This window comes from Nylanderia fulva, unplaced genomic scaffold, assembly GCF_048542155.1.
Source record: "Nylanderia fulva isolate GAGA-0341 unplaced genomic scaffold, ASM4854215v1 Scaffold149, whole genome shotgun sequence".
Taxonomy (NCBI): domain Eukaryota; kingdom Metazoa; phylum Arthropoda; class Insecta; order Hymenoptera; family Formicidae; genus Nylanderia; species Nylanderia fulva.
Window position 1 is genome coordinate 3281 of NW_028189719.1, and position 27066 is coordinate 30346.

A 27066-nucleotide genomic window follows, 5' to 3' on the forward strand; every position below is an offset into this window, starting at 1 on the left:
TAAAGTGTACATTTCTTCAAATATCTCCTTAAAAGTAATGCAATGGGAGCGGCTGGCTGACTCTTTTTCCTGTTCCCAAAAGCTGTACAAAAGTGCTAAGTCTTTCTTGATTCGCAGTGCATTGGAATGAATCTTGAAAACCATGCGGAAAAGTTGCGTCATAATTTCTGAAAAGAACACATCCGAGGATGGTTTTCTGCGTTCCTCCATTAAAACCTCCATCTTCTTTTTCATAGGCGATCCCCAAGAATGATTAAATATATTTCGGCTCAAAGAAAGTACTTCGATTGGATCGCTATCCAAGTAACATGGATTGACGAGATGAGTTCTTAGATATGCGGCTAGGTCAATGCGCTGCACTTTGTGATGGAGCCTTGATGCGCCATCAATCGATGGCAGAATGAAAGTATCGGCGAAAAACTCAGTTCCGCTCGCCTTAAAGCTTTTAGAGGTTAGGTTCAGCGTAATCTTACCGCAGGTTGATCCGGTTGAAATATCTCTGAGCCGAAGTATACGCACCTGGCATATGCAAAAGTCGATTTGACACGTGAGATAGATGATAATCGGCCCACGTCATAATTTCGCGCATGCCTGATGTCAAAAATTAGTCATTAAATAACGTCGTTAAGCTGTTTGTAATGTTTTATAAAAATCCTTTTTTTATATAATGATAAATTTATAATAAATAATATTTCTTGACTTTCAACCTAAAAACTGGAAGTTTCTTGAACAAACAAATGTAAAATCATTAATGACAAATTTTATTTGATATACGCCGCTTTTGATTATCAATTGCATCAATATGCAAAAATGACATGCTTATTTATTGCGATTTGCATTTGTCGCAATAAATTCAAGAGAACGATCTTGAACAAGTACAAAAGTCATTTTTAATTTAATTTTCTTATATTAAATCCAAAACTGAAATAAAAAAAAACAATTTTGTTTTCATGGATTTAATGTCATGTATGAAGAGAGACCTGACCCTCCAGCGTTTTAAAATGTGACTCTTGTGAGTTACTTTGCGTAAAAATATAGTTTATTTTTTTATATTTCAGATTTGGATTTAGCAAATAAAATTCTATTAACAATATTAGTTTTGTACTCCATCTGCCAGAAATAGTAGAGATTTAAGTACGGACATATTTACTATTTATTTCCTATTTGACCAAAATCAAGGTTATTTAAAATTTTTCAAAATCGCCAGACAGCATCAAAAACTAGAAACTGTAAACAAAATTTTTATACTTTATTAAAATGTTACATCCTGCGGTCTCCACGATTCTTTTCTTTCGGGGAACGCAATACAATATCTGAAATATCGCAGGCGCATACGATCTGACAAGCGAAGTAAACAATCCGAGAGAGATCTAAATGATCAAAAATAAAAGATATACACAAATCGCGAAAGCCAAACAGGCTAATCTATAAAATTCTAAATTATAACTCGCGACGCCTTAAAAGATAAGGCAGTTGACAGCTCTCTAAACGAAGTTTACTCTAGCATTACGTCCTGCGATTCTTTCTTTCGGAGAACGTAAGGCGATATTCAAAATATCGCAGACCCGTAGATAAGCCACGATGTGACAGACGAGGCAAAACAATCTTTGTGCCTAGAAAAATATAAAATTATAACCCACTGTTCTCTTCAACGAACCACTTAAGAACCAATAAATTTTTTCAAAGGCTATCTCTAAACAATCCTCGCCTGATAGATCAGCGAGGTCTGTTTAAGTCACAACTCGAGAAAGTAATAAATATATCAACCTCCCTTGATTAGAACAAATTCTCCATTGTAAACCTAGGACTCTAAATAAAGCCCTAACCAATCGTAATAATTTCCAAAATCAAAGAGACGCCTCCGGACCTAAAGGGCGTCATTGAAAATTTCTCTATTTGTTGGGAAATACTAACAAACCAATAAAGAAAGAGGCGCAAGGAAATATACAGGGTGTAAAAAAATTAGACCGACAAACTTTGAGGGGAAATAGAGGACATAAAAACAAACATATTGTGTTAATAATGTTTTTCTCTACGACGCTCCGTTTTAATATTAAAGGGTACAAAATAGAAATTTTAGGATTTTAACAAAAAACAAACACATAACTGGAAAAATTAAATTGATTTCAATTACACATTATATATTTTAATCTTCAAAAAACAATTAACAAAAGAACGGAACAAAAATGCGCAAATAATTAGCTCTATTTATAATAAATGTTCAAAAATTCCTCCATTTGTTTCAACACAAAAATGACAACGTCGAAATTCGGATTAACGATTCTGTTTCTGTTTCAATGCTTCATCGATAAAAGTTGTAAAAGTTAGCTCGAGTAGCCGTATATAAGTGTTGGTTGGTGCCGTAGGTATCGAGAACATAGAGTAATTACCGTGAGTACCGTGCCCTCTCGTATCGTATCGTTTTGTGTTAGAGAGAGAGAGATCTCTTTCTCTGAGTATCGTGCCGCGGGGCTAGCCGACTTCGAGTTTCGCGAGCCGAGCCCTCTCCAAAAAAGTGCCGCCGACAGTCAATCGTTTCACGAGCGAGAATCGTAAAGTCTCGTGTGCGATACATGCAAAGTAACATTTATTACATATTCGATCAGTAGATTTTCGGAATTTGCGTGCAGCCGTTCTCCGCGAGTGTGCTAAATATTTCAATTTTCGACTCGGCGAGAGAGTCGTGCGAGAGAGTCACAAAATTACCCGCGAAAAACAATTAAATATGACTTAAATATGGTTCATATTGCTCATTTATATGAACTAAATTAAACTCAAATAAAAACCAAATGTTAAATTTAAAAGTAATATATGTCTTATATGTTTTAAATATGCATCAAAATTAAATTTAAATATGTTCTTGCTATTAGATTTAACTTGTCCAGGCGCATATATGCATCATATTAATATTTAATAAGCATCTAACCAACCTGAGTTTCTAATTTGATTTATATTTGGAACAAATAAGATTTTAATTAACACACAAATTGAAATGTCAAGATATTGTGTCATTTGCGTAAAAATAAATTAAAATTAAAATTATTTTATTTAAGCAGTAATAACATAAAAAAAAGAATTCTTTCCCGGGTCTATAGATAAAGAGGTGTCAAAATAACATTAATATAATACATAATAAAAGTACAAAGATTTGCAGAAACGAAAAATGATGACTCGTCTTATTGTTTTATGAGATAAGGCTCTTTAAATAATTGTCTGTTATTGTAGTAGTATTATATTCATTATTTAGTAGAATAATTATTATATAAAAGTAATAGTAATATAAAATAATAGTAATATAAAATACAAACAAAAAAGTTTATATATTTTAGAACTCGTATCAGATTGTATTAGCACAATAAACATCCATATTTACATATTCTTTTCATAATGATTCGGATGGTGGCAGACATAATCTGTCACCCTAATTACTTTACACAGTATATTGTTCATTTTAATGAGTAGTAATTCTTCTGAATTGTTGATTGGAATAATGTGCGAAACCTTAGTCCTGCTTGGGCGATGACAAATAATATTTTTCTGATTAACATTTAGCATCTTAATAATAACATATGTATCATTGTCACGCATTGATACTGAAAGAAAAAATTTTATTTCTCCATAGCCGCAAAAAAATGATGGTTCGTTGGTGAAAAATTGCACAGTGTAATTATTTCGCTTCTTTTCAGCTGTGTACAGAAGAGATGTAAAAAATGACTATGACCTTTATGTGACCTTAACAACGCAGCCTAAGATCAATAGTATCTTCTTATGTCTCGCTTCGAACCCTACAACTTTCGTCTGAAACGTTTCTTCATATTTACAGTTGTTTCTGAAATCTAGGGGCGGTTAGATTTCGGAAACACCCTGTATATACACATATTTATTTATCTTTTTCATAGGGTACTGTCCCAAAGCACTCTTTGATTAATTTTCATTTTAATCCATAAATTCTATCCGTAACGATTGCGTCTAACTCGATAAAAAATGGCTATATTTCCAACATTTGACCAATATCTCGAAAACTGGCTACACGAACCTTGTGCCCATTGGAACTTTTGATCAGGGCGACATAAACTATATCATACTAAATTTTCAACCAAATCGACTAATATCCATTTTTCCCTATGATTTGTGCGTGCTCCTTTCTATTTAAATGTTTTATCTAATTTTACAGAATACAATTAAACTTTAGTAAAGAATTTGCATGTCAACAGTGTTACGAACTACATATATGCACAATAATGTACACTAACATTATCTGACTGCATTTCTTTGATCGTATATATCTACGTTAAATGCATTAAATAATGGAAAAAATGAAAATAAATTATTTTGTGGCCTAACGTTTGTTTCCAGGACACAAAGGAATCCTTATCCCAAATTTTGTAATATTACCGATTATATACGTATATATTGATTATTGTTCTTATCAAAATTAAATAATATATTTCTTATCCTTCAATTGTATACAGGTGTTTAACATTTGTATACATCTGTTTCTTTTGTATATACGTTTAAATATGCAATTCCTATATGTATATACATAAGTTTTCCAGGACTGTCCTGGAAACTGCCATTTGACATATAATTCTTCCAGGTCAGGCCTGGAACCCTGCAAATGTCTCGGAATATGTCAATAAATGTCGGGAAGTGTCTCAGAATAAACCCATTGACATATATATATATATACATATATATATACATATATACATATATACAGGGTGTCCGGTAAGTGTTGCCTCAACCGTCGTGTGCAGGTAGAGTAAGTTAAACCGAATAGAAAAGTCCTCTACCGTTTTGCGATTTTCGTAATAATTATTAAGTTATTAAATTTAAAAAATCGGCCAATCCACGCGAATAGAAGCGCGCGACGAGAAGAGACGTCCTACTGTAATACGATACACGGCGCGCTGCAAAGCGGAAGGAGAAGCGAACGATGACTGTCTACGAATCGTATTCGAGAAATCTTCGTGTATTTTATATAATACTTATGGTGTGTAAAGATAAATATTTATAGTAATTATTTTGTAAATATTTTTTAACTAAATTGTTAGTTTTTTTATTTACCGCTATAGGACGTATCTTTCTCGTATTTGATTTTCGTCGTGAGAATTATATAAGATATAAAAGAGATAAATGGTTTTTGAATTTATCATCGGTATCTATACCGCGTGAAATTCGAGATTTGTTGCAGTTGGGAGAGAACTTCTGTCTGCCAGTAACTGATAGAGATAAAACCACCATAGAGTTGTTGAAAAAATAGAGCAAAATATTTTTAAACTTCCGGTGGAAAAACGATCTGCGGTCAGAAATAGAGCCTTTCCCATAATAAACAAGTTCCATATTTCAATGTCCGAAAAAGTTCACACAAAAAATAATTTCACTAAGGCTTACAAATTGACGGGTAAATTCGTTCAAGATAATCCCGATATTTTATTTATGAAGGCGGATAAAAGAAATGTCACGGTCGTGATGGACAGAGATATGTACATGGATAAAATGTCTCATTTGCTTGCTGACCGGGATACTTATATTGTTGTCAAAAAAGATCCGACAAGAAACCTAATTAATCAATTACGCGGAATTTTAATGAGATGGAAAATGAATAATTACATTTCGTTAACAACATATAAATCCCTGAACTGCACGGATGGGGTCTTACCGAGAGCGTATGGTCTGCCAAAAGTGCATAAACCAAATTGCCCTTCACGTGTCATTGTGTCATCAAAGAATACACCTCTTTATTACTTTGCAAAATTTTTACATAAGATAATTTATAAGGCCATTCCGAAACCGGATTCGGACATTTCTGATAGTTTCCAATTAGTGAATAAATTAAACTAGATGTTACATCATTGTTCACTAACGTACCATTGGATATGGCTATTGATAGTTTGACAAACAGATGGGTATATATTGAAAAAGAGTGTATGATTCCACGAGATGAATTTTTATTGGCAATTCGTTTTATCATGAATTCGACCTATTTTATGTTTAATAATGTTTGTTATCAACAGACTTTTGGCACGCCTATGGGTTCTCTCCTCTCACCGATCATTGCGGATATCACGTTACAGGATTTGGAGAGTAGGGCGATTGCTGCGATTCCGATATCACTTCCATTTTATTTTAGATATGTTGACGATATCGCGTTGGCGGCCCCACCCTCCATGTTTAATATTGTATTAAACACTTTTAACTCTTTCCATCCGAGATTGCAGTTAACCATGGAGGAGGGGATTGACAATCGATTGAATTTTTTAGACGTCACCATTATTGTGAACAATGGGAGCATTGAGTTTGATTTGTTTCATAAGCCGACGTATTCAGGAAGATATCTAAACTTTGAGTCGCAGCACCCTCTCTGCCATAAAAAAGGCACCATCATCAGCCTCATAGACAGAGTTTTTTGGCTCTCCCATCCGAAATTCCATAAAAATAACTTTGAGTCTATGATTAAAGTTTTTTTGTCTAATAATTATCCTCTTAATTTGATATTTCAAACATTACAAACACGGTTAAAAAAGTTGTTCTTCCGCTACAATAATAAGTTTCATAACAATAGAGCAAATATAAGCAATGATAAGATTCTAACGCAGAAAAAAGTTTTGTATTTTAATATTCCGTATATTAATAATGTATCGGAGAGATTCAAAGATGTAACACGTGATTTGGATGTCATTCCATCTTATACAGGAATTAATAGTCTCCGTAAATTCATCAAAGTACACAAAGATAAGTTACCAAAGGAACTCCATAACAATGTAGTTTATAAAATTGATTATATGGATTGTGATGCGTCGTACGTAGGGCAGACGGGTAGACTGTTAAAAACTAGGACGAAAGAACATCGCAACAATATAAAAAGAAACGCATCACAATTATCAATCATATCGGAGCATAGATTACTGAATCATGATTTTAATTGGGAGGATGTAAAAGTCTTGGACGAGGAGCCTTTTTTAGGTAAACGTTTGATATCGGAATAAATCCACATAAAACGTCAAAGGAATAGCTTAAATTTACACAGCGATACCAATAAATTAAATGATGTATTTGATCTTTTAATAGAAAAATTTACCAAAATCTAGCTCTGTGATCATATATATCTGTGGTTTTGTTAGACCTTTGATAGGAGCGCCGATAAGTTTTAGTTGTTTATTTTTATTTTTATTTTTGTTTCTTTGCGTATATATATATCGACTGTGCCGAGGTAGAATACCGCGCAGTCGTTAGAGTGATGTGTCACGTGTAGCATCGTCTTCTCTCTGTTTTTACTGTCGGGGTGAGTGCTCTCTCCATTTTTTAATTTTTAATTCTTGTGCATTTTTCTACGTTTAATTTATATAATGTTATTGTGACTTTGATTAGTATTGGTAAGGGAGTCACTTATGTGCTCTGCTTCCTTCCTGACGATGGTCACCGTTAGGGAGACACTCCGACGGCCGGACGGTTTGAATAAGAAGAATAACATTTCTTGAATTTATTTTGTTTGCGGATTGTATGTATACGAGTTTTATATTTTTATAATTGTAACGACTATCTTTGATTTCTTGATTTTTTGTATTTTGCAGCTACTGAAGAAGACCCGAAGTGGGTTGAAACGTTTAGATTTTAATAAATGAGTTTTATTTAAGATCTCATTTTAATTTATTAATTTTGTGCATGACATCCACACAGGCTCCGATTGCCGTCGATATTTTATTTTTATTGTAACACAATAATTCGAGCCGAGTACAAAAGTTTTTATTTTAAATTATATAAGGCTGGCAAAAACGGAAATTAATAAAATTAGAAATGTCACAAAATTATTTCTAGTTTTGAGCTACATTCTGCAACAGAATGTCTTTTAACAAATAAATTTACGTACATATCAAGATATACAAATTTATTTGTTTTTATATTGTGTAAATTTATGTGTAAACCACTTTGTTGCTTAAGTATATTCAGTGTTTATTATAATTTTATATTCTATTTTAAAATAAATGTCTAATAAGTTACTTATAAACATTTTTACACATTTTTAACTTTTTATAAATGGCTAATAGAGTTTGAAAACACAAAAACATCTAATCGACCAAATTTTAGATTAGACTATATCAACCTATTGTTTTAATTAAAAAATCATTGATTATGTGTCTTTTAACTCATAATTTTTTACTGAGTATTTATTTAAAAAAATATAAATTTTAAAAAATCTGTATTATAATAATTTAATAAATATATTTATAATATTATATTTTATAATAAACATAATCTTAGAAAACTTGATTTCGACGTAACTAGCAAATTTTATTTAATTATTTCACGACGTTTCGACCATTTGGTTGTGGTCCTTTTCAAGTGAAATTTCTACAACATAATATTACACAATAGTTTTTAACATACGAGAACTCATTTAAGTGTTAAATTAATAAAATAAATATAAATTTTATAAACATACCCATCAATTAAACCGAGGTTAACGCAACATCACACTGGTGTTATTTAAAAACGAAAGTTAAAAGTTAAAAGAGGAACACGTCCCATCGTTATGATGTTGAAAGTTAAAAGTTAAAAGAGGAACACGTCCCATCGTTATGATGTTTCGTCAACGACTAAATTTGAAACGCGCCACTAAACAATCTTTATTATTTTGTCGTAAATGTTTGTCAAATTCTCGGTGTCTTTCTGTAGGTTAACCGTATTGTCATGCTTCTTTATGAAGAACATTTCAGCAATCTCTCTCTTTCTTACATGTTTTTCGTTATGTAAAATGGTCGGTGATTTCCAATCAAAGTTATGCCCAAAATCACATCTGTGTTTGCTCAAAACCGAATGATTAGACTCGTGTAATTTAATATTGCTGGCATGTTCCTTCACTCTAGTGCATAAATGTCTTTTCGTTTGTCCAATGTATGATGCATTACAATTTTCACAATTAATCTTGTATACTACATTCGTTTTAATATCATTAGTTATTAAATCTTTACCTCGTTTTATCAGCCTATTCAACTTTTTTGGCAAACTATAAACAACATTTATGTTAGCATTTTTAAGTGACCTTTAATACTGTCGCTAACATCCTTAACGTATGGGAGTGGAAGCTAAGTTTATGGAAGCCCTATGGGATCCCCTCTATCACCGATATTAGCTGACTTGGTAATGGATGACTTGGAAACAAATTGTTTAAATTTTTTAAGTTTTAAAGTTCAGACTTTTTATAGATATGTGGACGACATTTTTGTTATTTTACCTAGCTCTAAAATAAATGAAATTTTAAGTACATTTAATAATTATCGTTTAAAATTTACACATGAAATAGAGACCAATTCTTCTATAATTTTTTAAATTCTACAGTTATCCGCAATGGGAATAAATTGACAACTAATTGGTTTAGGAAACCTACATGTTCTGGCAGATACATCAATTTTCTTTCGAGTCATCCTATTAAGTACAAAATTAATACGATTTACAATTTAGTAGACCATGCAATTTTACTTTCTAACAAACAATTTCATAATACGAATATTGAAATTGTAAAGAACATTTTAATTAATAATTGTTTTCCGGATCATATTATTAATAAATATGTAAATAAAAGAATTAATGTACTGAATAACAACAGGAATGTTAACGGTCACAATGCGGATAATAACGACAGTTCGAGTAATGATTTAGATAATAACGTTAATGTGAATTCGGCTCAAGATAAGAATTATGTAATTCCACTCCCATACGTTAAGGATGTTAGCGACAGTATTAAAAGGTCACTTAAAAATGCTAACATAAATGTCGTTTATAGTTTGCCAAAAAAGTTGAATAGGCTGATAAAACGAGGTAAAGATTTAATAACTAATGATATTAAAACGAATGTCATCATACATTGGACAAACGAAAAGACATTTATGCACTAGAGTGAAGGAACATGCCAGCAATATTAAATTACACGAGTCTAATCATTCGGTTTTGAGCAAACACAGATGTGATTTTGGGCATAACTTTGATTGGAAATCACCGACCATTTTACATAACGAAAAACATGTAAGAAAGAGAGAGATTGCTGAAATGTTCTTCATAAAGAAGCATGACAATACGGTTAACCTACAGAAAGACACCGAGAATTTGACAAACATTTACGACAAAATAATAAAGATTGTTTAGTGGCGCGTTTCAAATTTAGTCGTTGACGAAACATTATAACGATGGGACGTGTTCCTCTTTTAACTTTTAACTTTCAACATCATAACGATGGGACGTGTTCCTCTTTTAACTTTTAACTTTCAACATCATAACGATGGGACGTGTTCCTCTTTTAACTTTTAACTTTCGATTTTAAATAACACCAGTGTGATGTTGCGTTAACCTCGGTTTAATTGATGGGTATGTTTATAAAATTTATATTTATTTTATTAATTTAACACTTAAATGAGTTCTCGTATGTTAAAAACTATTGTGTAATATTATGTTGTAGAAATTTCACTTGAAAAGGACCACAACCAAATGGTCGAAACGTCGTGAAATAATTAAATAAAATTTGCTAGTTACGTCGAAGTCAAGTTTTCTAAGCTTATTTTCACCACTAGCGACCAATATTAATTTTGATTAATATTAATTTTAATTGATCGTAATAAATATAATATTATAAATCATATTTTATTTAAACTTTTAATTAAAAAAATACGTAAATTTTGACAAAAATTACTTTAAAAGAAAATTTTTGTAAAAATAATCTTGAAAGAAAATTTTCTTTTATATTACTATCTTTCGAAATTATTCAAATCATTTTCAAAATGTTTTTTTACATCAAAAATAAAAAGAATTATATGTTCTATTTCTAGTCAAACTTTATTATAAATTTAACATTTTTGATCTTGCTATTCTGTTTATTTTCCATATATAAATAACAGGCATAATTTTTTATTTCTTAAATAATTGACAATTTATTAATTTTTTGTTAGCTTCTATATAATGACAGAGGAATATAATGGAAGAAGACAAGGTCAATGTTCTTATTATCAATAATAAAAAGATATTCAGTTTGTGTAATTAATAACAATTAATATAAAATAAAATATACAGGGTGTCTGACATAAAGTGTCACACCGAAAATATACAAGTAGATCTCGTTATTTGGAGATGATTTTTCCTCAGCAAAAATGTCGAGGGAGGCCATCATTTTTTGAATGTTCCCAATTTTTACCATCATGTATCTTTATAACTGAACCTTAAATTAAAATTTTATTAAAATAAACTCTACTTGAATTAATTGGAGAATGTGCTTTTGTTAATATTTTATTTTCACAAGGCTTAGTTAGCAAAAAACCCTTTATTTTCAATCGCTTATAACTCGAAAATTATTAATACTTCTATATTTTTGCCGAGGAAAAATTGTCTCTAAATAACAAGATTTACTTGTATATTTTCGGTATGACACTTTATGTCAGACATTCTGTAGAATCTTTTTGAAAAAAATGATTTATGTGCTAAGTTAAGAAACAAAAAATAGGACTAGCCCTCTGCTTGGAATAAATGGGTACCGTTAGTAAATAGGACTTGAATCCCAGACTTTTCTCTTTCCGATGCAGGAATGATTACGATTCTAACGGTATTCGCGTGTAACAGTATTAATCGTAACTAAAAATATACAATTATTGCCGAAACTAATACCTTATAAATTTTTCTTCAATTTATTTGTTTTTTAATAGATATTACAAATAAAAATATGATAAAACAAAATTTATCAAAAATTCCAGCACTATTGTTTTATGATAGTAATATTAAAGTAATTAATTGAAGTTACATATTGTATGTACAAATCAGTTATTTATACGTGTATGTATATATAAACTTATTTAAAAACTTGTTGAGATTCAATATTTAAAAAAAAATTGTGTGTACTTATTTTGAATAAATGAATAGCCAGTTTTTGGTCGAATTAAATTGCATCTCATTATTTGTTAAAATTTGTCACTGGCGATCAACAATTATTTGTGAAGAGTTTAAAAAAAATATTTATGCAAAACCAATTTTTGTTTTGAATGTTACAAAATAAGATTATATTTTTTATTAAAAAATTATTAAATAAAGAATTTATATTTTATAAAAATATTAGTGTTTTTTAAATTTTTATTATTTAAATTATCTGTTTATAAAAATGTCATTGATCTTTTATTTATAAATTTTATTGTCAAACTAATGAAAATAACTTAAAAAATTATATCACTATATTTTTAATAAAATATTTATGAGAAAAGTAGAACGAAAATATATATAAAGGATAACACACAATATTTTTTTTTTTTTTCAAGAAAACTAAAGATATGTAATCAATGGACAACGCATAAAAATGTAAGAAATAAGATAAAGTAATTGTCCATAATCAAAAATATTCGTGGCAAGACCAGGTGTGAATAGGGAACCGAGGAAAATATAAAGAAGAGATTGGCTACACACACAAACGCATACACGCACATCATCATTGGAGTCAACGTTCCGGACGGGTCAGTGACCACAATGTATTTGCTCGCTCTCTCTCTCGATCATGCTTCTCTCACACAAGCTTTTTCTTTCTTTCATCTTCAACGAGAGCCGCTTCCTCGCTGTTCTGCTATTCGCTTGAGCGCGCCAGATATTCATGAAACTGCGCTTTGCACACTTCTTTGAGGAATCCTCCATTATTTCCTTATGGAATATGCATATTTTTCAGTCACGATGTTTCTGTAGAAAGCAATCGAATTATTTAATTCATTCGCATAATATTTGAAATTGATGCAATTGATTAATTGATTAGCGTGTAATTTATTGTTTTATATTTTTTAAAAAAATTAATAGTAAACACAAAAAATACAATCAGTAATAAATAATCATTTTTTATTATACCGGAATCCATCATAAATACTAAAATTGTTTTTTAAGATGTATAGGAATATTATAAAAAGTTGTATAGTAAAAAATGTATGAAATCAATTTATTTAGTCTATAAAGACAATTGTATATTTATTATTGTATAAATTTTAAATTATATGTATGAGAGTGTGTCTGTATGTGTTTCTTTCCTTTAAGTGTCTCTTACAGTCACATTATATTATAACATCAAAAGTGATAAAGCATATGATTCTTTTTTTCTTGCACTATACGATAATAAATTGTTATATTCTACTACTCACGTTCAATAATATAGATTGTTAAAATTATACCTAAAAAATTATTTTTCTAAATTAATAAATAATAAATCTTGATCAACTGTTGTAAGATCCATTTTCATTATAAAAAGGACAAATGCAGAATAACTATATATTTATACTATTTATTTTTATATTCTTAATAAATGCATATATGATATATATATAAAAACTAATATATTTTAATGTGTCTTGCAAAAAATAATATATATGATTTTTCACTTCTAAAATTATAATTTAATATAATTGTAACAGAAAAAAAACGAAACACATTTTTTCATGATAAGAATTTAAAAGTTATGAGTATTTAATGTGCTAAATACGTAATGTTAATTAATTTACATCCACTAAGCATACAGTAATATTTCGTCATAAATAAGTCGAAAAATCTATTTATGTCTAATATTTAATAAAAAAGAATCTATATACGAGTATATAATTAAATAAAAGTATATGTAAAGTTTATCGTAAACTATTCAATTTTTAGCCATTCTATCTTTATAATTTTATACATGAAATATTCCGAAGAAGCAATTTATATAAAAAAATAGAATAATTTTATTTAAAAAACTAGATTGATCTTTAAATAATCTTGAAAAGTGACCTTAAATTTAAGACTATCAACTTTTTCTCTCGCCTCAAAACTATATAAACTTTGACACTTTTTCTGCAACGTTTTGTTTTTGAGATATTGTACAATTAAAATGGGACACCCAGTATATATGTTATAATGTGCAAAATAATTTTTTTAGATGCAATTTTTTCTCATTTTTAAGAATTTTTTTGTGAAATCATTGACTTAAAATTTTTTTACTCTGATATATTACTGCATCTCTATAGAATATATATACTTAAGAATTAATCCTATATAATTTTAAAAAATATACTTGCACAAGGAACCTATTGTGGCGTTTCGAAAGTTATGACACGAGAGCCACGTGAACGTTGCTTGAGAGAAAGTTCCTCGCAACGGTGAATTCGTTCTCCAGCCTCTTACTAATTATAAAAGAATCCAAAGTGGATTTCTACCTCGTCGGCAAAAATACGAAGAATATACTTTTTAACATTATACGATATAACCGCGAACTATTTATTTCGCATTTTAATCAATAAAATTTAATTATAGATTTATATGTACATATATGTATTTTTTCTATTATTAAAATATTACAAAACATGTTTTTTCTCCGTATATTATATATTATTTAATAAGCTTTTCAATTATATAAAAGCCTTTACAAAATTAGAGAAAGAAAAAATATCTGCCGATGCTTAAAAATATAATTATGTATACTATAATTAATATAAACATAACACATTTAATGTGGAATTATATATAATTTAAAATATTTATTTTAAACAATTATGTTACGATTTTTTCACATATTAACGCGACATTTGATATAAATTATTTGTTATTTATACGAATTAACATTAAATTACTCACTGTTGAATTTCTGAACATTCGTACTATTAGAATATGCAATTTTTATAACGATAACTATTTAACATGTTGAATAAATAATGCTGAAAACTCGAGAAAAATGTATTACAATTTTCATTTTTTAAACACAATATATCAAATTAGCATTAAACAAACAAAAAATTATTGGTATTAATTTTTACTTTTTCAAAATATGCAATTACAAGAAAAAACAATAAATTTCGATATTTTTAAAAGAACTTTAATATTTTCGATTAATCAATCTTACACTTTTTAAAGAAAATATAAACTCTGAGAGGAGAGAATAATTAAAAAACGGTTATTGTTAAGTAATATCAAATAAACTGGCTGTTAGTTTCTCGTGAAGTTTTGCAAAGGAAATGGATATTCGTTTGAGACTATTTTCTTAATATTCCGTGTGGAAGATTCTCATAAATGATAAAAATAAAAACTGCAATTATATGGACAAAATAATTTTTTACAAATCCTATTATTAGTTAAAACTTTGGATTTAATCCCAAAATAAATCGGCCAATTATATATATATATATATTTAAATCTTTTTTTTCTAAAAATGATATATAATAATTTTCCGATTTCTTGATAAAAAATATATTAATATCCTTAATATTCTTTCTAATATATAAATACTTTCTAATATAAATTCTATTTAATATAAATACAACAATATTCATCTACGATAATATTTGTATATACATATCTATAATTTAAATTTTCAATAAGAATATAATAAAAAATGTCACATTCATTATTAAACTTATTAAATATTACATTACAAAAAATATTTTTTTATTATTTTATATCAGACAAGGTGTTTCTTATAGATTTTTGATTGCTGAAAATGCCACAAAAGCCAATTTTTACCAACACGATCTCTAAAATAATTGAGGTTTAATATGCAAAAAATGTTTTGCAATATTTGAGATTATTTTGTGAAAAAGGTTAACGCGTTATTAGGAAATTCTGATCGGATGTTATGTATTGTGTTCATCATTCCCTATAAAATGCATCTTTTATTTCGATATTTTACTTTTTAATTATGTTCAGAAAGGATTTAAATACAGAGTTTTCCTGAGATAGCAAATATTCCGCCAATATGATAATGAAGTTATATAATTATACTCATAATTTGTAGTTTAAGCTATCGATACACATACATAGTGTAACTTATCGTGATAAATTATATTAAATTCATTTTTTTTAATGTTCCAGACTAAAGTTGTATGATATAAAAGGAAATAAATAAAATAGTAAAATTAATTTTGGAAAAAATACTTTTTAAAAAATTTTTTTTTCCTCAGCAGCATTTGAACATATAAGAAGTAATTCTCAACTTTAATCTTTCACAACATGGCTAGAAAGTACGATATTAAAATAAAACAAATGTATTTTATAGAGTATGAACAATACATTCATAATATTTGATTAGTTTTTCCATATAACGTTAATTCTTTTTACAAAAAAATCTTAAGTATCGCAAAAAAGTTACTTTTTATGTATTAAACCTCAATTATTTTGGAAATCTGATAATATTTAATTTGTGACATTGTTTTCAACAATTTATAAGAAACATTTTACCCAATTTTAAAATCATTTTTGACTGTAAACTATAGTTATAGTTCTTATTTCGATTAAAAAAGTTTATTCTGAACTAAGATATATGGAAGATGTTACAAAATTAACAGTAGACCTGTTAGTGACAGATTCTTGGGATCATTTGGAGACGATTTTTTTTGAGCAAAAATGTCAAAGCATCAATAACTTTCAAATTATAAGCAATTGAAAATAAAGAATTTTCGCACAAACTAAGATTGTGGAAATAAAATATTAACAAAATCACATTATTCCATTAATTTCAAGTTTACTTTAAAAGAATTTTATTTTATTTAAGACTTAATTATCAAGATACATGATTGAAAAATTGGAAACATGAAAAAATGACGGCCTCCCTCTCGACATTTTCACTGAGGAAAAATCGTCTCCAAATGATCTCAGAAATCTGCCATTAACAGGTTTACTGCTAATCCTCGGATACCTTGTGTGCATTTGAAATTAAAAATGGAAAACTGAATTTCCGCACTAATTTAATAATATATTTCTTTTCCCTAACGACGGTCTAGCAAGTTATTTCGCAACACATTCGCAATCATACCACTCTCCATTAACTTCGTATTGCTTTTGCATCGCTACCGCACCGTTTCCGCAAGATTTCGCATCGTTTTTATATCATACCGCACCGCTTTTCGCACCGCTTGCGTGATGCTTTCACGTCACTTTCGCACTGTTCTCGCGAAACGCTTTTGCTCTACTTTCGCATGGTCCTCATCGCATCATTTCTGTACCGCTTTCAAATCCTTCTCGCATCATTTCCGCACTAATTCTATATAGTATTCCTACACCGCGCTTCCGCAACATTTCCGTTATCACTTCCGTTATCGTTCTTGTATCGCTTCGACAATAATTTCACAATTATTTCCATATAAGACTCTTACACCATGTGTCATATCATTCGCATTCGCACTTATAGCTATAGCTGTACTCGTATTTGCATTCCTAATTATGTAACTCAAAGAAAAATTTAAAAAATATTTAAGGTAATGCTGGAATCTATTCTATTTTACTGGCAAAATGTTAATTTGTAATTTGATGTTCATTTTTTATTGCTTTTATAAAATTAAAAATCCTTTTCAGGTATTAAAATATATATGTTAATAAAAGCATGAATGGTGGTTATCTTTAATTAAAAAAAAACAAATTTCGAAAATTTAGCGACAAACTAACAGTTGATATAAATATTTATTTTATATTAAAGATATACAGTTTGTAAGTACAAAATAAACCCAGGAGGGCATGTGAAAGAATGACAGAAAACCTTTCAAATTGAGTTTAGAGGTTTAGTCTTAAAAAATAACAAAAAGTCAGATTTATGTAAAATATACCCTAGTGAAAATACTTTTACAATTTTTCACGCGAAATTATGTGAAAACTATGTTTTTTAAATAATAGATTTGTATTCTTCGTCAGAGAGAATTTAAAAAATAATAAGGAAATTAATGATTAGTTCGACCATACCTTTTATTAATATTATTCGTTTTTATTAGATATAAAGTACACTACGTTTCGACCTTAAATTTAGGTCCTTTTCAAGTGCTAAAATTATAAAAAATCAATAGTTAGCGACGCAACACTAAACTAAATACAAGTCAATTCGTGCAAGGAGAGACAACAATGTACTTACTTAAAACAATTCTAATAAACCACATTAAGATATAAAGATTATGATATGTTAAGCGCTGTGAACTTTAACATGCCGCAAAAACATTCTGTCAACTACTGATACAAGACGCTAAATTATTCTAATGACCTTACCATAAACAGAGTTGAGATTGTCTGTGTCAGTTTGAAGATTGATTGTGTTTGCTTTTTAATATATAACATTTCAGCAATCTCTCGCTTACGTCTGTTTTTCAGTATGTAAAATACAAAGATCAAGCCACCGGAAATCGTGATTGCATTCTATTCTATGTTTGCTAACAACCGTTTGTCCTATGATTTTTTATTATATATTTACAAACACAAAGTAATAATTACAAGTTTTTGAAATTATTTCAACATTATTTTTACGTCAAATCTACGTGATTTGGGCCATATTTGTAATTTTTTATAAATTTACATAAAAAGTTATGATTTTCTACAACTACATTACGTAATTTAGTTGTAGAAGATTACATATATGAGAAATATACTGATGTAAAAATTTGTTATGAAGCACCTTCTTCTTAAATAGCAAAGAAATATTTAAAAAATTTTTTTAAACTCATTTGTCAAAGATATTTTAGAAACATTAAAAATAATTGGTTAAATCCTAGTTTCGAGACTTGTGCGGCCATTGGAATCATCAATGCAAAAAGCTTCCGAATGCCGCGTGAACAGCGTAATGCCAACGTTTCGCAAACATTGCAGTTTGCATCTTCAGAACTGAGAGCTCCAATACTGAGCCTTCTTACGTTATGGTCCTTATATACATTGCGGGAGGTTTTTCATCTACGAGAAAGTATTCCGTTATGTCGCCTCCTAGTGGTGTGAATGTATATTAAGGGCAGTGTGCCAAATAGGGCCAAATTGATTAAGTCCCTTTTTATTAATTAAAAAACGTTTATTTTAATATTAATATAATATACATTTTATTTAAAATATTTAATAAACGTTAAATAAATATTTTAATTATTAACATTAAAAGGACAAGAAGGTAAATGAAGATGGGAGAAAGTTGATAAAAGAGCTAGAAGAAGTGGGATGGGGAATTTTTAATAGAGGGATTATAGGGGATAGGGAGGGGGAGTACACATATACAGGAGGAAGAGGGGAATCGGTGATAGACTATGTGGTGGGAGAGGATAGAGTAAAGGAAAAGATAAAGAGAATGGAGGTGGGAGATAACATAGAGTCGGACCATCACCCTTTGATTGTAACGTTAGAAAGAAGAGGAGGTGCTGAAAAGGGGAAAAGGAAGGAAGGAAAAGGAATAAGAAAAAAGGGGAGATGGACGAAGAGGGGAGGAGAAAGAATAAGAGAGGAAATAGAATGGGGAGAGGGGTGGAAAGAGGGAATGGAAGAGGAGCTAGAGAAAAAAATAGGAAGGATAGAAGAGGAATTGAGAGAAGGAGAAAAAGAGAGTGGAGAAGGAAAAAGAAAGGGTGGTGGGATGAGGAATGTGAGGAGAAGAGGAAAGAAGTGAGGAGAAGCTAGGGAATGGAGGAAGAAAGGAGGAGGAGAAGAAGGATACAGAAAAGAAAGGGCAGAATATAAGCTAATGTGTAAAGGAAAAAAGGAGGAGGAGAGGATAAGATGGTACAAGGAAGCGATAGAGGCAAGAACGGAAGGAGAGGTATGGAAAATTATAAACAGGGAAAGGAAGAAGAGAGAAGGAGTGAATGAGGAGATAAAGCGGAAGAGTGGAAGGAATATTTCATGGACTTATTGGGAGGGGTAGAGGTTAAAGTTGTAAGAGGAGGAAAAGAGAAAAGGGAGAGGGATGAGGAGCAGGAGATAAGCAGGGGGGAAGTAAAGAGGATATTGGGAAAATTGAAGAAAGGAAAAGCAGCGGGGGAGGATGGGATACCGAGTGAGGTATGGAAATATGGAGGAGAGAGGGTAGAAGAGTGGGTATGGGAAATGTGCAACAGAGTCTGGAGAGGGGAAGGATAGCCGGAGAGGTGGAAAGAGGGGATAATAGTACCACTGTTAAAAAAGGGAACGGGGAATAGGGTGGAAAACTACAGAGGGGTGACTTTGATGCCAACGTTATATAAGGTGTATGTGGGGATTCTAACAGAAAGGTTAAAGGAGGAAATAGAGAGGGGGAATATGTTGCCGGAGAGTCAAACAGGCTTTAGGAAGGGAATGGGGGTGATTGACAGTATATATGTGCTAAACTACCTGATCAATAAAAAAGTGAAGAAGAAGGGAGGTAAGGTAGTAGCGGCCTTCATAGATCTGAAGGCGGCGTTTGACTCAGTGGATAGGGAGGTGTTAATGGAGGCGATAAGGAAGAGGGGGGTAAGAGAAGGGTTAAGTAGTAGGATAGAAGAGGTATACAAGGAAACGAGGAGTAAAGTAAGGGCGGGGAAGGAGGAAGGAGAAAAATTCTGGACGGCAAGGGGTGTGAGGCAAGGTTGTCCAATGAGCCCACACTTGTTCAATTTGTTGATAGCGGATATAGAGGAAGTGCTGAAAAAAGGAGGCTGGGGAGGAGTAAAGTTGGGAGGGGAAAAAGTGCACTGCTTGGCATATGCTGATGACATGGTGTTGTTGGCGGAGGAGGAGGAGGGGATGATACATATGTTGGGGAAAATGGAAAATTACATGGATAAAAAAAGGCTAGAGGTAAATGTGGATAAAACAAAAATAATGAGGTTTAGAAAGGGGGGAGGAAGAATGAGGAAAATGGAGTGAAGATGGAAAGGGAAAAAATTAGAGGAAGTGAAAGAGTTCAAGTATCTAGGATATAAGTTACAAAGGAATGGAGGACAGGAGGCGCAGGTGAGGGACAGAGTGAGGAAAGCAGGAGCGGTGATGAGACAAGTATGGGGTATGGGAAAGAGAAGATTTGCAGGAGACTGGATGAAAAGAGTATGGTTAATGGAAAGGTTGGTGGGAACGGTGATGGAGTATGGGGCGGAGATATGGGGGTGGAAGGAGAAGAGAGAAGTAGAGGCAATGCAGGAAAGATGGATTAGGTGGACGCTAGGAGTAGATTGGTGTACGCCGGGGTATATGGTAAGAGAAGAGATAGGAAAGGATAAATTCAGGATAAGAGCAGGAAGAAGAGCGATAGGGTATGAGAAAAAATTAGAGGAAGGAATGGGAGGAAGTTTAGCGAGGAAATGCTATGAGGAGATGAAGGAGAGGGTAAAGGAAGGAAAGGAGAAAACGGTGTGGGAGGAGGAGAGGGCAAAATTTTTTGAAGGAAGGGGGATAGAAGAGAGGGAGATGGAGGAGAATAAAACGAATTGCCAATAAAAATTCATCTCGTGGAATAATACACTCTTTAATATCGTTTTATTATGAATTCGACTTATTTTATGTTTAATAATGTATGTTATCAACAGACCTTTGGCACGCCTATGGGTTTCCCCCTCTCACCGATCATTGCGGATATCACGTTGCAAGATTTGGAGAATAGAGCGATTGCTGCGATTCCAATGTCATTTCCATTTTATTTTAGATATGTTGACGATATCGCGTTGGCGGCCGCTCCCTCCATGCTTAAAATTGTTTTAAACACTTTCAATTCTTTCCATCCTAGATTGCAGTTCACCATGGAGGAGGGGGTTGACAACCGATTGAATTTTTTAGACGTCACTATTATTATAAATAATGGGAGCATTGAGTTTGATTTGTTTCATAAGCCGACGTATTCAGGGAGATATTTAAATTTTGAGTCGCAGCATCCTCTCTGCCATAAAAAAGGCACCATTATCAGCCTCATAGATAGAGTTTTTTGGCTATCTCATCCGAAATTCCATAAAGATAATTTTGAGTCTATGATTGGAGTTCTTTTGTCTAATAATTATCCTCTCAAATTGATATTTCAAACATTACAAGCGCGGTTAAAAAAGTTGTTCTTCCGCTACAATAATAAGTTGCATAACAATAGAGCAAATATATGCAATGACAAGATTCCAACGCAGAAAAAAGTTTCGTACTTTAATATTCCGTATATTAATAATGTATCGAAGAGAATCGAGGACATTACACGTGATTTGGATGTCATTTCATCCTATACAGCAATTAACAGTCTCCGTAAATTCATCAAAGTACACAAGGATAAGTTACCAAGGGAACTCCATAACAATGTAGTTTATAAAATTGATTGTATGGATTGTGATGCGTCGTATGTAGGGCAGACGGGTAGATTGTTGAAAACTAGGATGAAAGAACATCGCAGCAACATAAAAAGAAACGCGTCACAATTATCAGTCATATCGGAACATAGATTATTGAACCATGAATTTAATTGGGAGGATGTAAAAAGCTTGGACGAGGAGCCTTTTTTAGGTAAATGTTTGATATCCGAAATGATCCACATAAAGCGTCAGAAGAATAGTTTAAATTTACATAGCGACACCGATAAATTAAACGAGAATTTTGATCTGTTAATTGAAAAATTTACCAAAATCTAGCTTTGTGATTATACATAACCGGATTTTTCGTTAGACCTTTGACATGACTGCCGATAAGTATTAGTTGTTTTTATTTTTATTTTCATATTTTATTTTTATATTTGTTTTTTTGCGTATATATGTATCGACTGTGTCGAGGTAGAATACCGCACAGTCGTTAGAGTGATGTGTCACGTGTAGCATCGTCTTCTCTCTGTTTTTGCTGTCGGGGTGAGTGTTCTTCCCGGTTTTTAATTTATAATTCTTGTGGATTTTATACGTTTAATTTATACTATGTTGATTAGTGTTGGTAAGGGAGTCACTGCTCTGCTTCCTTCCTGACGATGGTCACCGTTAGGGAGACACTCCGACGGCCGGACGGTTTGAATAGGGAGGAAAATGATATTTAATTTATTTGCGGATTGTATGTATACGAGTTTTATAATTTTCTGATTGTACCGATTATCTTTTATTTTTGTTTCTTTGTACTTTGCAGCTACTGAAGAAGACCCGAAGTGGGTCGAAACGTTTAGAATTTAATAAATGAGTTTGATTTGAGATCTCATTTTAATTTATTAATTTTGTGCATGTCATCCGCACAGGCTCCGATTGCCGTCGAGATTTTATTTTTATTGTAACACAATAATTCGAGCCGAGATTAACAGTTTTTTTATATAAAAATAAATAAATAAATAATATTAAAAATAAAATTAAAAATAGAAATATAAATAAAATTATAAATTATAAATAAAAATAAAAATAAAATTATAATTTATCATATATAATAAGAATGCCACCAAGACAATAAAGAGAAAAAACATATAGAAAATAGAAGAAAACTTACAGTCGTTATGTGTTAAAAATCCACTAATAAAGATGTGATTATAATAAAAATTAAATATAATTAAAAGTATATGATATTCATTACTTATAAAAAGTTTGGTGTATGTAATAACACAAGTGTCTTCTTTGATGTCTAACTACCGACTAAATATGTTTTTCTTTTTCTCACATTTAAACAATATTGATGACCTTATCGTATATAATGTTTAAATTTTCAGTGTCTGTCTGAGAATTCAAAGTGTTATTACATTTTTTTATATAAAACATCTCAGCTATTTCTCTCTTTCTGATATGTTTTTCACAGTGTAATATAATAGGATTATCCCAATCAAAATCGTGTCCAAACTCTACTCTGTGCTTACTCACCACAGAATAATTACTTTCGTGTAATTTAATGTTATTTCTATTCCCTAATACGGGTCTTCAAATGTCTTTTTGTTTGTCCAATATAAGAAAAAGCGCAGTTCTTACATTCAATTTTGTATATTACCTCAGTTTTATTGGGTTTTAAAATTTTATCTTTGCCACGATTAAAGATCCTGTTTAATTTTTTTGGAATAGAATATAGTACTTTCAAACCAAATTTAGAGAGCGAATTTTTTATGTTGTCGCTGAGATGCTTTATATAAGGCAATGTAAAACATGATTTCAAATCAAATTTCTGATGACTATGTGGTTCAATATTGTTCTTATAATGTTTCAAAAACCCTATACGTTTCTTAACTATGCGGTTAATAAGATTCGCTGGGAAACAATTATTTGCTAGAATTTGCTTAACAATCTCAATGTTCTGTGTGTGAAATTTTTCATTAGACAGTAAAATCGCGTGGTCTACCAAATTGATAACCATATTAATTTTGTATTTCTCTGGATGATTCGAAAGGTAGTTTATATATCTGCCTGAAAATGTCGGCTTCCGATACCAATTTGTGATTAATTTTCTATCAGTTCTTATATAATTGTAGTATTTAGAAAATTAATCATATTATTATTTTTGATTTCATATGTGAATTTTAAACGATAATAGTAACTGTTAAATATGTTGAGAGTTGTATCAATTTTATCTTTAGGAATTACCATTAATATATTATCAACGTACCTAAAGTACAAAGGAGCACAAAAATCCAACATTTCAAGACATTTCGTTTCTAAATCATCCATGACTATGTCCGTTAATATAGGTGACAGGGGGAAACCCATCGGGGTGCCAAAGGTTTGTTTATAGAAACATTCGTTAAAAGAAAATCTCGTCGAATTTAAAATTACCTCTACTGCGTGTTTAAATTGATCCGAATTAAAAACAAGTATTGTTGTTAACGTCATTCCATCTGTTCTCAATGGCTTTGATAACAAGTTTTTTGGGAACATTAGTAAACAGTGAGGTAACATCTAGAGAAATTAAGACATCATTGTCGCTAATATCAGTGTTGTTGATAATATTGGCAACCATCTTTGATAAAAGATCTCGGTTTTTTAACAGAATTATACAAAATGTTATGTATGTACAGAGCTATATTATAAGTTGGACTCCCCACCGATGATACTATGATACGAAGAGGGGTGTTATCCTTGTGTATCTTGGGGAGTCTACAGCATCTCGGTAAATTCCCATTGGTGCAATTCAGTTGTTTATATGTAATTTCGTCTATTAACTTGTTATCACGCCATGATTTAATCAACGTATTGATTTTTGAAGAAATACGTTGACTAGGGTCTTTTTTGATTTTTTTATAAGTAGACTCGTCGTTCAAAGCTGTGTGCATTTTATTTACGTAATCAATTTTATTCATGATAACAGTAACTTGGCCTTTATCAGTTCTAGTTACTAGCAAATCTTTGTTTGAATATAAAAACCTTTGACACTGTAAAAATCTATTGTTCAAAAATCTATCTAAAAAGAATCTATCTTAGAAAATAAGAATCTATCTTAGAAAATATCTTAGAGTTTCAAACATTTTTTTAAACATTTCTTTGCTACTTAGCTTATCAGGAGACGCGGTAGTGTCTCCGGCCATGTTCAAACCCTAAAAGACCTTAAAAGACACTACAAGTCTCCTTATCCTGCACCATCAAAGTCCATTTTTTGGAGGTGTAGCACTACTAAAATATAAAAAATTTTGAATTGCACGTAATATAACCTGAAAGGCGGCATCGCCACGAGTAATTTGAGCCAAGAAAAAATAAAATCGGTCAAGCCGTTCTGGAGATACAAGCGGTCAAAAAGTGACGTTTTTCATGAAAAATGAAGTAACGTCGTCTTCTTCTTCTTCTTCTTCTTCTTCTCTGTCCGCGTGTAAATCTCTTCTCACCTTTCACTTACACCTCCCTCAACTTCCACCCACCCTTTCCCTCCCACATCCCGCCCCACCCCCCCCACCCCCACCCCTACACTTACTCCACCCCCACTCCCACCCCTCTTTGCCTCTTTTAACCCTCTTTGGTCCTCTCTCACCCTCTTTCGTCCTCTCTCACCCTCTTTCACCCTCTTTCGCCCTCTCTCACCCTCTTTCGTCCTCTTTCCTCTCTTTCATTCTCTCTCACCCTCTTCACCCTCTTTCATTCCCTCTCACCCCCTTTCGTCCTCTTTCACACCTCTTTCGTCCTCTCTCACCCTCCTCTTTCACCCTCTTTCGTCCTCTTTCACCCTCTTTCATTCCCTCTCATCCTCTTTCGGTCCTCTTTCATTCACCTCTTCGGTCTCTCCTCACCCTCTTTCATTCTCTCTCACCCTCTTTCATCCCCTGTTTCGTCTTCTTTCACCCTCTTTCATTCCCTCTCACCCTCTTTCGTCCTCTTTCACCCTTCGTTCGTCCTCTTTCACTCTCTTTCGTCCTCTCTCACCCTCTTTCATTCTTTCTCACCCTCTTTTAAACCCTCTTTCGTCCTCTTTCACCTTCTTTCACTCTCTTTCGTCCCTCTCTCACCCTCGTTCATTCTTTCTCACCCTCTTGTCGCCCTCTCTCATCTCATCCTCTTTCGACCTCTTTCACACTCTTTCGTCCTCTCTCAACCCTCTTTCGTCCTTTTTCACCCCACCCTCTTTCGTTCTCTCTCACCCTCTTTCGACCTCTTTCGTCCTCTTTCACCCTCTTTCGTCCTCTCTCACCCTTTCTCACCTCTTTCACCCTCGTACGTCCTTTCTCACCCTCTTTTGTTCTCTTTCACCCTCTTTCGTCCTCTCTCACTCTCTCTCACCTCTTTCACCCTCGTACGTCTTTTCTCACCCTCTTTCGTTCTCTTTCACCCTCTTTCGCCTATCTCGTCTTCTCTTACCCTCATTCGTCCTCTCTCACCCTATCTCCAAAAAATCATAAAAATGAAAAGGTCAAGCCATGTTCAAAAGAAGGTCCTCAAAAATTTAAACCTAGTCTGTACAATGAAAAATAATTACTCGTAATTCCAGAGTTCCAATTTGTTAATATCGAATAATGTATTTGTTTCAAGTAATGGCAGTAGAGTCAAATACATACCTACGTATATGCAGTTTTTGCTGTTAATTGTACTTGAACGAAAAAAATAATTAAAATGATTTAAATATAGCACATTTTAAATCAAGAAACTTATATAATCGAACTCTGTTTAGGAAAAGGTAGAACATTTCATTTGCCTCTGCCTTTACAAGAAACATTGGATAAGGTATGTCCTCCGGAAGATCCTATAAATTTGAATCACGATTTGCACATTCTCGTTCGAGGTATACCCAAGAAATCTAAAGTGGTTTGGGAAAAATTGGTAGATATTAATAAAATGTATAAGGCTTTACAATGGTTGAAAGAAAATAATCCTCATTACTCAAAAATTCGTCTTCCAGCGTCATCTGATGATCTATTAAAGGATAAGTTGCAGGAAACAGAATATAGGATTGTCGATGAGGAAAGCGACAATGACGAAATAAATGAGGTGGTTGAGGAATTACCAACATTGAATTTGT

The 27066-nt window shown here is 31.6% G+C and overlaps 1 protein-coding gene across 1 annotated transcript in view; it reads left to right on the plus strand.

Annotated features, from left to right (window-relative positions):
* Positions 1–5879: 5879 nt before the first annotated feature.
* Positions 5880–27066, plus strand: part of LOC146724103 (uncharacterized) — a 33535-nt gene continuing 12348 nt past the window's right edge. Inside the window, exon 1 of the mRNA XM_085480420.1 lies at positions 5880–6404. Coding sequence (XP_085336546.1) covers positions 5880–6404 — 525 coding nt within the window. The remainder of the gene's footprint in view (positions 6405–27066) is intronic.